This window comes from Calliopsis andreniformis, unplaced genomic scaffold (assembly GCF_051401765.1).
Source record: "Calliopsis andreniformis isolate RMS-2024a unplaced genomic scaffold, iyCalAndr_principal scaffold0022, whole genome shotgun sequence".
NCBI classification, from domain to species: Eukaryota; Metazoa; Arthropoda; class Insecta; order Hymenoptera; family Andrenidae; genus Calliopsis; species Calliopsis andreniformis.
The window spans coordinates 12,551,567-12,569,919 of record NW_027480432.1 but is presented as its reverse complement, the minus strand read 5'-3'; the positions used below and the strand labels follow the sequence as shown (position 1 = coordinate 12,569,919).

The 18,353-nt window shown below is 29.7% G+C and overlaps 3 protein-coding genes across 6 annotated transcripts in view; 2 read left to right on the top strand and 1 right to left on the bottom strand.

Annotated features, from left to right (window-relative positions):
• The window catches only part of LOC143187082 (superkiller complex protein 3), a 58,893-nt gene extending 53,922 nt beyond the window's left edge, over positions 1-4,971 (bottom strand). Inside the window, exons 1-3 of one of the 2 annotated variants that reach the window (XM_076391040.1) lie at positions 4,932-4,971; positions 4,500-4,829; positions 4,039-4,409 (exon numbers count right to left, since the gene is read on the bottom strand). In XM_076391040.1, the coding sequence (XP_076247155.1) occupies positions 4,039-4,409; positions 4,500-4,822 (694 nt within the window). In that variant the 5' untranslated portion in view covers positions 4,823-4,829; positions 4,932-4,971. Of the gene's footprint in view, positions 1-4,038; positions 4,410-4,499; positions 4,850-4,931 lie in introns of both variants that reach the window. The other variant, XM_076391041.1, reaches the window with a different exon arrangement.
• A 129-nt stretch (positions 4,972-5,100) lies between these two features.
• Positions 5,101-14,934, top strand: LOC143186889 (transducin beta-like protein 3). The gene is made up of 15 exons (XM_076390720.1): positions 5,101-5,304; positions 5,406-5,457; positions 5,603-5,813; positions 6,033-6,234; positions 6,506-6,676; positions 7,030-7,208; positions 7,367-7,575; positions 8,137-8,340; positions 8,534-8,723; positions 8,840-8,958; positions 11,432-11,590; positions 11,766-11,931; positions 12,241-12,465; positions 14,107-14,234; positions 14,475-14,934. Exons 1-15 carry the CDS (start codon positions 5,279-5,281, stop codon positions 14,667-14,669), a joined length of 2,436 nt encoding a protein of 811 aa, XP_076246835.1. The 5' UTR covers positions 5,101-5,278; the 3' UTR covers positions 14,670-14,934.
• A 560-nt stretch (positions 14,935-15,494) lies between these two features.
• The window catches only part of LOC143187341 (aminopeptidase N), a 31,511-nt gene continuing 28,652 nt past the window's right edge, over positions 15,495-18,353 (top strand). Inside the window, exons 1-3 of one of the 3 annotated variants that reach the window (XM_076391489.1) lie at positions 15,495-15,599; positions 16,569-16,650; positions 17,817-18,076. In XM_076391489.1, coding sequence (XP_076247604.1) covers positions 16,576-16,650; positions 17,817-18,076 — 335 coding nt within the window. In that variant the 5' untranslated portion in view covers positions 15,495-15,599; positions 16,569-16,575. Of the gene's footprint in view, positions 15,600-15,823; positions 15,966-16,568; positions 16,651-17,816; positions 18,077-18,353 lie in introns of those variants that run through there. The other 2 variants (XM_076391491.1, XM_076391490.1) reach the window with 2 other exon arrangements.

Below are 18,353 nucleotides of genomic sequence, written 5' to 3'. Positions count from 1 at the left end.
GGGGCACAAGATTGAAGAACAATGTAATGAGGACTTCTTCGAAATTGTTTATTTGCCGCCTACCACGACTTCTATTTTGCAACCATTGGACCAAGGCATTATTGCAAAATTTAAGAATAAGTATCGTCATCAAATGTTGCGCCACATCCTACAGTATTCGAAGGGCGTTTCTGAATTTTATTCTAAATTTAACATAAAATTATGCATCGATTTAGTGTACGCATCATGGACCTCCATTACTTCATCAGACATAAGAAATTGCTGAAATAAAATTTTTCCCAATGAGAAGGCACAGGATAGCGAAGATTTAAATAATACTATTGAATCAGAGATAACAGAAATTATAAATAGTATTACTGGCGAAATGTCTAACGTCTATGAGGTGTCTGAAATATTATGCGAGTTAAACAGTGTTGAAAAAGAACTATGCAATAGCGGCATGCAAGAGACAAAAGACACGGACGAAGAGGAACCCGAACCGGAACCACAAGAAAAAAGTCCCATAATAGTGCAAGAACGTTCAGAACAAGCAGGCACCCCCATGGAAACCCAGAGAAACGAGCAAACAGAAGCCGATATAGAGAATCAGAGAGGAAAAGTCTTGACGAAGGAGAAAAGGCAGCATTTGCTAAACATGATGCAAAATACGCTACATTTATTTGCAGAAGGCAATGAGCCATTACAACAAATAGGGGAAGGAATAATAAAAATGCTTCAGAAAACCCAAGATGTTAGGGAAGATAACATACACTATAAAAAAATAGAAGAAGGTACAGTAAACATTTCAAAAATGTGCAATAAGCTGTTGTAATTTTCCTAATATTAATTAATGTGAACTTTTTTATAGAATCCTCGAAGGTGTTTGCTTGCTCAAACTGCAAAAAGCAATAATGTTTTCAATAAAACTTCAAGGTAAGATACACGTTCTAAAAATGTCCAGCAACATTTTATAATTTTTACACTTAATTTACGGAAATTTTATTACAGAATGCCAGTTCATCCATTATTACCCAGGATATAACCCAGACCTAACCCAGACCTAACCCCCCAGTGATTAAATGAAGGTAAAAAACACTTGTTGAAAATGTCCAGCAATCTTTTATAATTTTCACACTGTTAATTAATATGTATGTATGTATCATTTTTTACAGAATGGTCCACGTCCTTGCTACTGCGTACGAATAGTTAAGTCAGGGGTGGGCAAAATTGCCTTTGAGGTATCAGCATTGTGTATTGAAAATTGCTCCTCAGTAGGAAATCTTGTTCAACTCTGAATTCAATCTCTCTTAAAAAAAACAGCCCTGCCAGCAGAACCCTTCATATCTCATGATTTCTTAACAAAGATAAGTTGCACTTTTTGATGCTGTTCATTATATATTCTATATTACTTGTAATAATAAGAACTAATTAATGCTATTTTTTTTACAGCATAAGCTATTACTAATGGACAATCCAAGATTTCTTTTTGTTTGCGACGAAGCTAAAAATGACAGTATGTAAATGAAGATTTGGCTAACAGAATTTATGTATATTATATTTAATCGATGTCGGAAAGAAGATATTGAAAATAAAAAGAAAAATTTCTAAACATTTAAAACGGAACTTATATAATTTTTGTGTTACGCTTTCTTTTTCTTAATAATTTCAGTCATTAAATAATTGAACACAAAAATATGAGGGAATACATAATAGGGAGTTAGCCATACGACGAGAGCCGCGTTCGTCGAATCGACTACCACTCGCGGGCGAGAGTCGTGCTCGGGTCTAGTCGTGCCTTAGAATCGACTACCATTCATGGACGAGAGCAGCGCTCGGGACTGGTCGTGCTTAAAATCGACTACCACTCACGGACGAGAGTCGCGCCCGGGTCTGTTTACGAGCATGACCTTTCGTTCTACAAACCAAGTTTTATGTATCTTTGTTAAAAATAATTGGAATCATGTCGTATTTGGTATCATTTTAATCGGGAGAGCACAAGGAATCGATTGGTGTTACTTGCGTGAAAATCTGTTTGCAAATAAGGAACTTCAATTTTTCATATTTAAATCCCTAATGCTATCCTTGTCTTTTCTGACGTCATTGCTTTCGGGCATCGAGCTCGAGCATCGACGGTCGAGCGAGACCCTTTTTTTTTTGCTTCTCCGGTCGTGTACCAATTATCTCGGCGACCGAGAGCAAAGGAAGCCGAATCGACTACCAGTCGCGGACGAGAGCCGCGACCAGACTCGAGAGCGGCTCTCGTCCGGGTCATTCCACGCGAAATCGGGCACGTTTCGGAGCAAGTTCTTGTAATTTGCTCAAATTTGAATATGTTGTAGTCTTTAACGATATTTAAACGTGCCCTAAAGGATTTTTCAAAATTTTGAAAATTATCGATTTTACAGCTGTTTGAAGTTAAGTGCTACCTTTTTTTTAAAAAATTATAGCTATTGAACTAGTAGGCGGATGGAGATGAGCTTTACGGTGCTTATAGAGAAAACATTGAAGTTTGTAAAAAAAATTATTTCATTTAAAAAAACTTGTTTTTTAATCATCTTTTTTGCAATTATTTTAAACAAATGCAGGTTTTTAAGATGATGCGCGATTTTAAAAATCTGAAAAAAAAAGGAGAATATAGTTTGATCCTTCCCCTTGATGGACAAACTTTCAAAAAGATGGACATTTTAAAATTGGCCCTGTGAAAATTGCTGAAAGTTGACGCTGCGTCGAGTCGCACTACTGTGGCGGGCGCGTCGTCGCTGGCAGCCTACTCGTGTCCAGCGGACGAACGTGCGTTATTATTTGCGATCAAGGCGGCAAATATTGGTAACTCACTCTTTGTCAATGATACTTATTGACAAGTTCACATTCATTTTTGCCATGTGAAGTTGCAAAAAAGTGCCATTCTGCATTAATACCAAAATCTTCGAAATGAAAGCTAGGATTTAAGAGATTATATTTATGTTTTCAAGAATAAGACGAAGATTGAGTGACCAATATTTATTGATTGCATTAAACCTTGCAAATACTCGGAGATAATGTAGAGTAATGTTGGGTGAAGTCGCCTTGATTCCAAATAATAACGCACGTTCGCCCGCTGGAGTCGAGTAGGCTGCTAGCGACGACGCGCCCGCCACAGCAGTGCGACTCGAAGCAGCGTCAACTTTCGGCAATTTTCACAGGGCCAATTTTAAAATGTCCATCTTTTTGAAAGTTTGTCCATCAAGGGGAAAGATCAAACTATATTCTCCTTTTTTTTCAGATTTTTAAAATCGCGCATCATCTTAAAAACCTGCATTTGTTTAAAATAATTGCAAAAAAGATGATTAAAAAACAAGTTTCTTTAAATGAAATAATTTTTTTTACAAACTTCAATGTTTTCTCTATAAGCACCGTAAAGCTCATCTCCATCCGCTTACTAGTTCAATAGCTATAATTTTTTAAAAAAAAGGTAGCACTTAACTTCAAACAGCTGTAAAATCGACAATTTTCAAAATTTTGAAAAATCCTTTAGGGCACGTTTAAATATCGTTAAAGACTACAACATATTCAAATTTGAGCAAATTACAAGAACTTGCTCCGAAACGTGCCCGATTTCGCGTGGAATGACCCGTCCGCAACATTACTGTATATCAAACAGTATCTAATTTAAAATGTATGTAAACTAAACTAATAAGTAATAAATTAAATTTGATCGAAACTCAAATATTTAATTCATTAATACCACTTATTACATCTATGTGTTTGTTTGCAAGCCTTAATAACCATTCAGTGAAGGCAAGTTAGATGCATGTATACTAAATTGATTTTCAAATCTACTTTTTCAAAAACGAAACCTTCAAGGAAATTTGGTCATTCTTGAGTTTCGTCTTATTTCTAACTGTAATATCTCCCGTAACCTCATTTGTATCACCAATTTTTGTCCACGTTGTATAAAATATTTTGTAAAACAAACTTTATAAGATATTCTGTGGGAGCAAATTGTGTGACTTATTGTATACAAATACTGTGTGTATCATATGTTGTACATAATAATAAAATATTGTTTTCAAAACTTACCCAATGGTAAAGTATCTTGCGGAAACTGTTGATGCATGCTTATACACACTCTCACTAAAGTCCCTAATTCATCTTTATCATATAATATTTTCAAATACTTTCTGTAGTAATCCTGACGATTAACTATGTCAACATCTTTAACAAATGATATAAGAATACTTTTTAAAAGGTCCTGATATTTATTCAAATGATTAGGATTATCTGTTAATATCAGCACAAGTGTCTGATTAACCAATTTAAGTTTTTCATCTTTCAATGTTTTTCTTAATTCATTTAGATCTTCTATAATTTCAGTTAACACTATATCATCTTTAAGTTGTAAAAGTAGGTTTGATATCTTATCCAAAATATTTGAAAATTTAGAAATGTCACTGAAAGTAAATTATTATTAATAAGAGTATAAACTAATGATAAATCGAAAGCATATAATTGAAAAATAAAAACGTGTAATAATTGAATACCTCTCTAGATGTAACAATTTGCAATAGGCCAATATCAACTTCTGATGACAGTGATCACTGCAATATTTTTCATAATAAACTACTAACCCCTGCCAAGCCACTGGATTATTTGGTTGAATTGTGATAGCTTTCTCAAGAACTAGAGGTACCCGTAAGTTATATTCGTCAATTTCTTTCATTGCTGCAGCTAATAAAATAAGTGCAGCATAATTTTTCTTGTCTTTTTTTAATATTTCCTTGCATTTTGTAATCACGTCTACATATTCATTTTGCATAAATGATTCACGAGCTTCTTTTAAAGCTATTTTTATTTCGTTGGACATCTTTACGCTATGAAAAAGTATTTAACACTATAATATTATATAAAATAGCATAAAACTTGAATTTACTGAACCCTTTAATAGGTTAATATTCAGTAAAATATAACCTTACTTTATTAAGATTTGTATACAAATGCTTATATTATCGCATATCTCTCCAGTCAATCAACTTCAATCTTTGGCCGATAGAGGCATAACTTTCAAGGGTTTTTAGTTAAATTGGATACTTTGTAGAGGAAAGGAAGATGATAGTAGACGGGAAACTGATCAGTAAGATTAAAGGAGCTGTATATCTCTATAATCGACTATAATCTATGGTTAAATATCAGCACGTGGTGTTGAAATGTAAACAACGTGTGCACAATTGTTTAGCTTAATTACATAAAAAATTAGGAACCTGTTTATGTGATCCATATATAAAGATTTACTTATGTGACTAAATATTTATTCTCGAAAAAAATGGTGAACATTGCCTTAAAGGAAGTGTAAGTAAATTAAATAAACGTAAATAATATATAAGTGTTGTCAATTAATTCAGTTTATATTTATTGTTTTATTATTATTTTTTTGCGATATTTCTTTGCAGATACGAAGTCGCAGCAAAGCATGAAGCGTTCTATACGGGAGGAAATGTTCAAGTAACTTAACTACAAAATTTAAAAAATACTTCTACTCAGTTTTACTTTCAATTTTTATAAATTTTACTTTTAATCTTTATTCATTTTTACCAATTTTACTTCTTACTTCTCTTAAACAATAAAATAATGTTCTATTATTTTATAGTGGAGTACAGATGGTCAATATCTATTTTGTCAAAACCATGGCACAGTTTCTGTATTATCAGTTGAGAAAGGCATTGTAATATGTAATTTGGGAATGAACTATAATGATATTGACAATGATGATCCTGTTAATTCATTTATTGTAACTAGCGACTACACAAATATAATTACCCATCATAAAAGCGGACTTTTTAAATTGTGGAACTGGAAAGGTAATAGCAAGAGTAATTATATCAGTTAATAATATTCATAACTCCAAGATTTTTTTACATTTTTTAGCTTTTTAAATTTCTTTTGTCTATCGCTACTGAAACTTTATTTAAAAAATTTTGCACTTATCCATTTGTATAGAGTTTATATAGATTTGTATAGAATTATATTACCTATAATATTATATTATTTATTAATAATTAATTCATTAATTCTTGCAGATAATAAATTGATTACGCTATGGAAATCTCTCCATAATGGACCTGTAACTTGTATGACTACGAATACAAATATCAATACTAATAATTCCAATAAAATGAATTTATTATTAGTTTCTGGAGGTAATAATGGTAGTGTCAGATTATGGGATTTAGAACATCGAATATGTACTCAGAGTTTAAAGGGAGCACAAGGAATTATCAGGTATCCTGTAATTTAATTTCATTCAATATAAGATTATTTAAATACAAATAAATATAATTAAATTAATTGATTTAGTATATTATTTGATTTAGTAGTCTACTTTATTTAATTTATCAATAATTCCTAAACTATAAATTTTTAATCATTTTAATATGCAAAATGTACAGAACATATATAACTTACAAAATGTACAAAAATTACAAAATAATAATTTTGTTGAAAGTAGATTCATCAGAGATAAAATAAATAATAATTTCTAATATTTTTTCAGTGTTCTGGCTTTTCATTCGTGTTCTAAAAAAGAATTTATCTTTGCTGCTGACAATGATTTTAAAATTCATGGCTGGGATATGTCATCAGGTAAAAGAGAAATTATTCTTTCTGGGCATTTCAGTGAAGTTACTTCTTTGTCATTCCACGAAAAGGAGGATTATTTAATCAGGTAATACAATTTTATACACAATTCTTACATAAAAATACTCTATATAATAAGTGCCAGAATTTTAAGAAATCATATCAAATGTAAAAAAATAACAATCGCAGAGAAATCGAGAATAACAGAAATAACTTTGTTCCTGAATTGTTCATTTTTTGAAATATTGTTTTTTTAAACAATTTTCTATCATATTGATCTTAATGTGTGACTAACAATAAAGTGACTAGTTTATTTGTTAGCTATCATTGAACACCCTGTACATAAAAGATGTAATTTTCATATATTATTTCATTATATTCCTATATTGTTTTATTATTTTTATAATTATTCATATGTTAATATATCATTTTTTTATACAGTTCAGGAAGGGACAGAGTTTTAATTCTATGGAACATTATTTCCGAAACATCAATACGTGTTTTACCAGTTTATGAAGAAATAGAAGACACATTTATAATCCCTACAAATACATTGTTACATATTCCTGTTCACAATAAAAATGAGGATTCTATTTACGTTGTTGCAGCAGGAGAAAAAGGTTTCATTAAAAACCTAACTTTTTATAAAAGCTTTTATTAAAACAGACCAAGTCACAATTTAAGATTATTTCGAAACAAATGAAAAAAACTTTGAAGCTTTTGATATTAAAACAAGAAGTAATATTACATCTAAATAAAAGAAACTGATTGGTTGTAGGTATCGTAAAAATCTGGGATATGATAACTAGCCAGGAAATATATCCCTCAAAGAATTCTGACAAATTGGAAACAGAACCTAAAGAACATAAGGAAAATAGTTCAATTACACATTTGATATACAACAGCACTAACAATAATTTTATTGTGGTCACTGCTGACCATAATATCATTATCCATTCTTTGGAAACTTTTAAGTCCATAAAACAGGTATGTATATGTATATTGTAAATTTTCCAAATTTTATATACATTATGCAACGTGTATTAGAAAATATAAGACATTTTTGGAGAGTAGATTCTAGACAGGAACACAACAAAAAAATTCATGTGAATATACACTCGTAAGTATTCGAATGATTTCAGAATTTTAGATTGACAAAAGACATTTGGACAGAGATGAAGCAGTCATTTATTAGAAATATAATTGTAATTATTATATGATTCATTTAAAAATATAATATTAATTTAAGACAAATATAAAGAATGAATATTAGTTGCAATCAACTTTTCCAAACTTGTGAAATCGTTCGAATACTCTACGTCCAAAAACATTTAGTTTTTTAGTTGTAGCTAAATTAGTTATAGTTATAGCTAATTTAATTGTAAGCTATCTTGTACTGCGTAAAATGCTGATTCAGAGCGTGTAAAAAATAATAAGATTATGGACCGCTTTTAAAAGTTAAAATGAGTATGTATATATATATATATATATTTTTTTAATGTCGCAGTTAATAGTTTTTATAACATAAAAAATGATTATTTTTTATAGTTTGTAGGCTACAGCGACGAAATTTTAGATATTGTGTATTTTGGAGAAGAAGAAAGTCATATGGCAGTTGCTACTAATAGCTGTGATATAAAATTATATGATTCTAAAATTATGGCTTGCCAATTGCTGCGTGGACACACTGATATTGTTCTGGCTTTGGCTACTACACCTGTTAATGTTTATCTTCTCTTATCTTCCTCAAAGGTATGTTTACATTAATAAATATTAGGATATTAATCCACTATTAATAATATTATTCCTTATTAATTATTTATTTTTTGTTTCTTAACATTTACACAGTACATAAAATAAAATATTTTAAGAATTAATTATTTCTATCTTTTACTATTAATTATTTACTATTTTTAATATATTAATATACAATATTATTTTACAGGACAATAGTATTCGTCTGTGGTTCATGGATAAAGTAACAGCAAAAGTTTCTTGTATTGCTTCTGCAGTAAGACATAACGCTTCTGTTGGCTCAATAGCAATATCTAGAATGTCTTCCAAATTTTGTGTTTCTGTTAGTCAAGATTCGTGTCTCAAATTATGGAATTTACCAGAAGATATTACGGTCAATGGTAAAAATGTAGCAATTCGTGAATGATTATATATTATTAAATTACTATTTTTAAAGATAGTTTTATTGTTATCAATAATTAGCAATTATATACTAATAAACGTTTAATAATTACAGACAAATGTTCTTTAAGCGTTGTCCACACGACAATGGCTCACGAGAAAGATATTAATAGTGTAACCATTTCACCAAACGATAAATTAATTGCCACTGGTTCGCAAGATAAAACAGCTAAGGTAAAAGATGATAAATTATAATCTTTCTTGTTCTCTTTCTTTTCTTTTTCTTTACTCGTAGGAACAAAAATAAAAACTTTTTATAATTTTTCTTGTAGTTAATTAAATACATTTACAAGAGTTTTAAAATTCTATACAAAATTCTAAAATATCTTAACATTCTGAATAATTTTAAAATCCTATATCATAAACGATATTTCAAATAATGCACTAAATAGACCTACATATGAGATAACAAAACGTCTCGCAACAAAAATTCAATTTGAACGAATTCTATTTAAATGGTCCAGTTAAAGATCATTAGGACCACATACAAATAATTAATGATTAACAGAAGTTCTATAGTTATATAGAAGTTATATAGAAGTTCTATTCTCTTATATTCAATGAAAAAAGATTGTGTTACTGGTGCGATGTCTATAAAAAATATGATTAGCAAGGAACAATTTTGCTAGTTAATAATCCAACGTTTCGATCCATGCTTGAAAGAACGTAAAATACACTGCTTCTGTAAAAGAAAATCAAGAAAGTTGATGAGACACTGTTGTTTAATTGTATCACGTATATGGTTATATAAATCGCGGAAAACTCACGTTCCCAAATTATAAAGTTGTTATAATGAATTTACATTATGCGTGACAGATAAAAAGAAAGGAATTTAATAGGGAGACGAGAAGACAATATTGGTAGAGTTGGAAGTCACTGGAATTTAACTACACTTGTTAAAACACGTGTACCTGTTAAACGGTGACTGAAGATCTTCTAGCCGCAAACGAAAACAAACATATCTAGAGTGTGTGTATAATATTGAGAAGAAGAGCATATGTACCGTCAGTAATATATAGAGCCATTTTACAGTCTGTTATACGATCACAAGTAGCTACTTTTTTTACCATTATATGGTAATCCAAATTTAATTGCAACATCCAATGAAAATGGTCATAAAAGCCAGAAATTACTAATTATGTTAAAATGGACAATAAGATCTAAAGAATCAAGAAAAATAAAGATGTTGTAATGGAAGCTTCATCATAACCGATCATCTTTTCAATAATGCGGTATAAAAATGATGAACTGTAGGTTGTTCATACCTTATGTTCACATTGTCCGATTTAATCATATAAAGCGTTTTCAAAATGATTCTTTTTCTAAGAAATGTTTTTCTATTAAGTATTTTGACCTTATCAAAATCAAACACATGGTTAAATTCAATTGAATGTTTAGTCAATGCTGTATGAGACAGAAGTTGCAAATAGATGTTTTTTTTTATGCTCATAGATTCTTTTTGATAAACGTCTAGATGTTTGGCCTACATATAATAAACTGCACCCTTTACAAGAGATGGAATGAATAATGTTAGATCATTGTAACTGAGGTATTTTGTATGTAATCGGTAAAAAAAGTTGTTGGGGGATAGAGGAAATGGAAAAGATTGTGTGTATTTCTGTCTTTTTAAAAATCCTCTTGATATCTAAAAAGATGTTATTAATAAAAGGGATAACTGATTGATCCCCTTAAATTAGCTATTTCATCTTTCTTGTTTTTAACCTGTATTGGATGGTACAGTTCAAAAACCCTGTCTTTGATTAAACCCTTGATGAATTCTAATGGTTAGTTGTTCTTTACCAATGTATCTTTAATTACCTGTAAATTGTCCCTTTTAAATTCTAGATCAGACAGTAAAACTACTCTATTTACAAGCCCTTTGACTCGCCGAACCTTATGTTGTAAAGAATGTGCAGAAAAGAAAGTTAATATAATGGCCAGACCAACTTTTATGGAACTAATTTGTTTAATCCTTTTGTGGATCTAATAACTGTGACGTCCAGAAAACTTAAACTGGAAGAAGTCTCTACCTCATGGATAAACTGAAATCGTTCATAAAAATGATTATAGGTGTTAAGTAAAATATCTAGACATTTTGGGTCAATGGTCGTGATAATATCATCCGCATAACGCTTATAAAACACTAGTTGAAACGGTAATTTAGAGATTGACACTTATTCTAGCTTCTGGCTAGACCAACATTGTCTTCTCGTCTCCCCGTTGAATTCTCCCCGTGTCTCACACGTAATGTAAATTCGTTATAACAACTTTTTAATTTGGAAACATGTAAGTTTTCCACGATTTATATAAGAATATACGTGATACATTTAAACAACAATGTCTCATTAACTTTCTTAGTTTCCTTTTGCAGAAGCAGTGTATTTTACGTTCTTCCTTGAAAATGGTCTAAGTGTAGATCGAAACATCGGATTATTAAGTAGCAAAATTGTTCCTTGCTAATCATATTTTTTATACAATGTAACGTCGCACCAATAACAATCTTTTTTCGTTGAACACATAACGGTCAAGATCAAATATTGATTCTCTTATATTATATAGTAATTTATATATGGAATAGTTTATAATATATAGAGTACTTTATATAGTATCTTTATATAGTACTCTAAATTTGTATGTAAAATTGTAGTTATGGTCAACGAGTGATCTCCAATTACTAGGCGTATTTCGCGGCCACAGAAGGGGCGTCTGGTGCGTTCGATTTTCTCCAATAGACCAAGTTCTATTAACAACTTCAGCAGATTGTACCATGAAAATTTGGTCACTGGCAGAATTAAATTGTCTAAAGGTGAATTATATCAATAGACTGCGAATTTTTCTGCAATTTTTATTTTTACTAATCATATCAGTAAATAAAATCACGCTTCTAAAAACAATGCTTTTTATGAGGCTTATTTCAAGAGACACAAATAGTAGGCTCTTAATAATAGCCTTTTAATAATTTCATTTAAATTGACTTTTAGACAATAGAAGGCCACGAATCATCAATTTTAAAAGCAGAATTTCTGTCTCGCGGTATGCAATTGATAACAGCAAGTGGAGATGGACTTTTGAAGCTTTGGAATATTAAAACGTCTGAGTGTGTATGCACGTTAGAACAACATAGTAATCGAATTTGGACACTCGCTGGTAAATTATATAAATATGTATAAATACAGACACAGAACCAAAATAACACCGAAAGTTAAGCAGATCAAGAAGTAGATAATTTTAATTCTTTTAACAAAGTTCTTTCAATAAAAAGTAGAGGATGAAACTTTTTTATTTGCTTTTTTTGAAACAAATTTCTAGGAATTTTAGCAAAGTTATGACAATGAAATTGTAGCAAAACTCCATTAAAATGGGATTTTTGTTGGCGATTTCTTTTATCGCTCGAAGAAACTCCCAAATTATTATTTTTTATATTCCAGTTTATATTGTAATTTTGTTGTATTTTAGTCAGCAAAGATGAAAAATCCATTATCAGTGGTGGAAGTGATTCAGCCTTAATTTTTTGGAGGGATGTTACCGAAGAAAGAAAACGAAAAGCAGCGATGGAGATGGAACAACTTGCTCTTGAAGAGCAAGAATTATCGAATTTACTTAAGTCGAATGACCTACTTTCTGCATTGAATCTGGCTTTGAAATTGAAAAGACCTTTGCAAGTTCTCAAAATTACAGAAAGTAAGTGCTATTTAAGTTAAAAAATTTAAAGGACCTAGCCGAATAAGGAGGTCAAAAGTGCCCCCAAACCAAATTCGACTTGCGATGAATCATATGGTAGCTTATTACAAAAAACTAGTTTTTGTCAATTTTCAACCCTCTGTCTCAACCTGGGGGGTAGTAATGGGGGTAAAAAGAAAATTACGTTTTTTGGAAATTACTTGTATCTTATTGAATAAAAAATTCGGCAAAAAATCAGAGATATTGCAGATACCAAGATACATGTTGTAGAATTGTTTGAGATTTTTAAATCGATCATTGAAACCGTGAAAAAAAACGCAAAAAATGCCAAAAATGTAGATTTCGCATTGAAGAAATTACGGAACTACAATCATATGTTTATACTAAATACATATTATTGTTACTAGTATCCTTGATTTTTTTCCAATTTTTCGGTTTGGTAAAAATAGTAAAAAAAGTCAAAAACTGAAGTTTCCGTCGTTTCTTTCACGTCAGAGTAACATGTACATCAAATTTTCGAATATTCTTTAAAAGACAAGTATTTTGTGCAATGTTCAATGCTTTTACACTCAGGAAAATAACATAAGAATTACAGAAGGTAAATAAACTCGTCCGATGAAAGCTATGCCGTGCACGTTATATTTCGAAATGTCGATGCTATATTCCGACCAGCGTCAATGTCGCAACAACAGAGTGTCCGCCTGTTAAACTGCTGAATATTTCTTGACCACAGCTTCGAGCCCCTCTTTGCGCTCAACATTTTTTTATACTTATTATATATTTTTTTTAATTTCCAACCCTGTAATAATGATCAACATTTACCTTTAAATGTTTTTTGAGAACATTTCAAAATATTTTAATCTGTAATATCTATAAAAATAATTCTAGAGTGCATTTCACGATTCTGCTTTTCTTGTCATATGTATTATCCCTTAAATTCTTATCACATAAATTATGAATGAATTACAACTGAAATTGTGTATTTTGCTGTGATTTCTAGTGTTCTTTTAAATTAAAGATTTAAATTTCCACAGTTTCAGTATATAACGAAAACAGCTGCAAGGATTATTTTACTCTAGATTTACTAATACACTTTCAGCCAATGACACTTAATAATACCTTTTCCACAAATAAGTAACAAACAATCAAACAGGAACTTAAAAATGTGATTATTATGCCGAATTTTTTAAACAATAAGGTACGAGTAATTTCCAAAAAACGTGATTTTCTATTTACCTACATTACTACTCCCCAAGTTAAGATAGAGGGTTGAAAATTGACACGAACTTGTTTTTTGTGATAAGCTACTGAATGACTCATCACAAGTCGAATTTGGTTTAGGGGATATTTTGACCTTATTCGACTAGGCCCTTTAAGAAAATTTTATTTTAAGTTCAAAAGTTAATAAGAAGGAGATTGGTAGATGTGTGTGCGTCTAGTTTTTCTTAAATTAGAAAAGGTACAATGAAAACTCGTAGAGGTAATAAATATATTTACAAAATATTCTATTATTTAATTGAAAAATTTAAAATAAATTTATTCTTAAAAGAATTTAAAACAAAATTTCTCCCTCAAAAGAATAATACATCTGTTGTATAATACCAATCTACATATCCACATATTTTAATTTTTTTTAACTAGATATATTGAACAAAGGCACAGTTCACCTCAAGCACTGCCTTGACGAACTCAAACCTACTTATAAAGAAGAATTACTTAGATGTGCCATTGCCTGGAATACTAATAGTAAAAATTGCCACGTTGCCCAGGTAACATAATTATGCAGATTACTTTTTTTATTGTTATTACAGGGTGATTATTACCTGAGTATTTTATTAAAGACCAATTATTTCGATAAAATAACTCGTTTCTATTAATGGGGTTAAAAAACAAAATTGAAAAATTTTCAAAAGAATACTTCTATTATTTATAACTAATTATTTACTATTTATAATTAACAATATAATTATTTTTTATAAGTAACAATTTTGTTTCTTTTTGTTTAAAAGGTTATCATAAATGCTTTAATGATGAAAATGGAAGAAGAAATATCTACAACAGAATCAAACACGGTAATAGAATCTCTAATTCCCTATACTCAGAGACATTATACAAGGATCACTAAATTATTGAGGAATCTTCATTTACTTAATTACACACTCAATAGAATGACACCAAATGTTCCATTAATGGGAAGTAAATAATTGAACCATTTATTACATATAATTACAATGCAACGAATAATTCTGTACCTAAGAGCCAATCTGACTTAAGTGCTTTTTTGTTATTTTTCGGAATCTCAGAAAAATAAATCACCCATTTTTGAACATAGTCTTTAAAATAATTTATTTTACCATTGCTAGTATTTGAAACAGTTTATATTAGTAAATCTCTTTTACTAGAATACATTCCTATTATTTTAATAAAATTAAACGAGAACACTTAGATGCTGTATAAAATTGAATTTGGAAAAACATGGACTTAGATTAGTCTGGCTCTCAGTTATAATAATTTACAATGAAATAGTACTGTAATCAAGAAAATTGTTATTTTTAATTTAGAAGAAAATCAACTTATTCTCCGTAATATATACATACATGTACAAATTTCTATAATATATACATTAAAAGCAATGTTTTTCACGAAACTTCTGGGACAATAATTGTAACTATGATTGTAACATTTGTAAATAAATATATAAATGAAGAAATTTGCGAATTGTTTTAGCATTTGAAAATTAAGAAATGAAGAGGTATACACCGTGTCCCTTGTTACTCAATTCCCATTGATGCCTTCGGAATTGGCCATTGACGCTCCTCAACCATTAGACTTCTCTTTCTCTGCTTTTGTGACGTCTGTCGATGGAATTGGATAATGGAGGATCCTCTAGGATTGTCCATTAGGGAATTAAGCGAATGTAAACGATTTGAATTCGTTCTTCGGACTATAATCCGGTTCAGGGATCCGTCACGTGTTCCTTGTTACTCTAACTGTGTTACTGGCTCTTGGTTACTCTGACTAACAGCAAATTTTATCTCGGTTTCTGTCTTTGATAGCTCAATTCATTCGAGGAGAACAGTGTGCCAGTATGCCAGTGACTGTCTCTGTGGTTGGTCCTCGAGTGCAAATCAAAAGTGACATCTTATTTACGACAATAAGACTTTTTTTAAGTGTTTTTAAAAAGAAATAAGAAAATCAGAATTTTCTTAAATGTGTTTTTTAACAACAAATAAGAAAACAAGAATTTTTAATAAAAAACATACACGAAATTAAGAATTTTCTTAAAAATTTCTCAAATAAGAAATTAAAACAGGAAGGAAGAATTCTTAATTAAGAAACAAATTTTCGCGAATAGAAATTTTCTTTAAAAATAGAATATTTCTTCAGAAAGAAATTTTTAAAAAAATTCTGAATTAAAAAAAAAAATTCTTCAAACTGCAGTTTTCTTAAAAAATATTCTATTCTACCTTCAAAGTAGTCTGCCGGGTGGTTCCAGCAAAGTTGGTGTTAGACATAACAACAAATTTTTAAATTGTTTAAATTTATCTACATTCTCGTAAACAAGTAGTAACCCTCTAATGAATTAAATTAAAAATAATCGCGGAAAGGAATTCTTTGGCAGACCTGCAATTTCGTATTTAGTACCAACTAAACTTTCACTTTTAGATCAAATTAAACGGATGTTTTATGACGTTTAAATTTTACGGAACCAAGCAAGCTTGAGGCCAGGAAATAGAATAAAAGCTTACGTGCACGGGCCTCTAGTTTGCTTAGTATACCTATAATAGTATCCCACTTTTGTATTCATCGGTTATTAACGAACTCCCATCTCATTTGACTAGCATAATTGCCTATGAATTACCTTAATAAAGAGAATTTTTTTTTAATAACTTGAATTCTGAGAATATTATACGAAATTTTCTGCTAATTTTTTGTAGTGTTTTCGTGATTGAAAAATTATCATATATTAAGGAAACCATAGTAGGATAGTTACGGTTATTGGAATATTTTTTATTCTGGACCTGTTACAGGATATAATAGCTTTTATTTTGTTCTTTCTCTTTATTGATTACGTGATTGTTTGAACAATTATCACATATTAGGGAAACCATGAGGTGGATAGTGACGATTATTGGAATATTTTTTATTCTGGACCTGTTACAGAATATAGAAGCTCTTCCTGGCGTGAGTACCTTTGATTATTTAATTTTAATATTAGCATAAACTGTGCCTTTGTTTGTACGACATAAATAAAATAAAAAATTTATTGAAAATTTCCAGTTCTTTAACAGTATCTATGTGTTTACCTAAACATTGAATTATTTCAAAGTCAGTAGTTTCAAAATACGTATATCTATCAGTTTTGTTTTTTCTTAGTTAGAATATTATTACTCATTTATTAATGTTAAATTATTAATATTGAAGTTTATTGATATTAAAAAGAAAAGCTAAAATGAAATAAAACACATCTTCGGAGCATAAGAATACAAAAAATCAGGATAAAGAAAATATGAACCTGTTACCCAGAGAATTATCGTCAACTCATTTACCGACGTAACTAAACTCTACTTGCATACCTTTTCTTTCTGTAAAACTGCTATGTTACATACAAAATTTCAAACTCTACATGAAAAAATAAGAAATAAACTTAATATAATATTTCTCTATCCGAGACTCCTCTCCAAAAATCGGTTTCGAAATTCGATCAACTAGAAGTCTCGCAAAACACATTAAAGACAATGTTTTTCGTAAGACTTCTAAATACTTCATTAAACTTTAAAATCAATTTTCTGGTACAGAAAGTCCTGTAGGAGAAAATGTTATACTAAGTTTTTTTCTTATTTCATAGCCTAGAAGTGTCTCCTAAAGGTTTTCAAATTTTCTGCTCGCGTCTTGAAAGGTTTCTTGTGAAACACATTAGAAGCACTGCATTTCGTAAACTTCCACTTGATCAGACTTCAAAATCGATTTTTAAAGCAAGCCCTGAAACAGAAAATATTATATTAAGTCTTTTTCTTATTTTTTAATGTAAAATCTGTTTTGAAATCTTGTGACTACCGTATATGTAATTTTAGAAGAACGCTTTCAATAATTGATTTTGGCTAAATCGGTAAAGTGACAAAATAATTTTCCGAATTTACACGTTCAAATCCTGTTGATGTCCACATTTTTTTTATTTTAATAAAATCATATTTGTATGATCCAGAAATGTTACTTATTTAAAACTGTAGCTTCTACAAAATTAATAAATTAATTTTTTGTTAAATAACATCTTAGTAATTTGCTGTTAAGTATATAACTCAATAAATTCTTATTAAATAATTAAACAAATAACGTATTATATTTTACAGACACAATTAAAAAAACCTAAGCGAAGTATAGATTTAAATGATGTCTACAATCTTCGACAAAACAGACTGCCTCAGGAAGTCGTGCCAACGAGCTATCACCTGGAACTTCAGCCTTTTTATTCAAATAGTAAATTCAAGGGTCGAGTGAGGATAAATGTTACATGGACCGATACCAGCGACAGAATAACTCTGAACGCTCATCCTGATCTCGAAATTGTGGATTGTAGTGTTAGGATTCTAGAATTATCTTATAGGCAAAGGTATGGCTTACTAAATATCCTTAGTAAAAATTAGTGAAATAATTTTAATAGATATTACTAGTTTCAAATTTTAATAAATAACATTTTAACATTTCATATTGAATTTCGTAATTTATATGAATTTTTACTATTTAATATTTGATTTTTTAATATAATTAAAATATTTTGTTTTTAATTTTTAATATTTGATTTTGTAATTAAAATTTTTGCTTTTGTAATTTAATGTTTATTGTAATGTTCTTAAAGGTAGACTTAACTCTGCTGTCAGCCTTTAAAA

Coding starts and splice junctions, on each gene's coding strand:
- LOC143186889 (XM_076390720.1), top strand. CDS start 5,279: ATGGTGAACATTGCCTTAAAGGAAGT. Junction 7,576..8,136: donor CTTTTAAGTCCATAAAACAG/GTATGTATATGT, acceptor TATTTTTTATAG/TTTGTAGGCTACAGCGACGA. Junction 8,959..11,431: donor CGCAAGATAAAACAGCTAAG/GTAAAAGATGAT, acceptor GTAAAATTGTAG/TTATGGTCAACGAGTGATCT.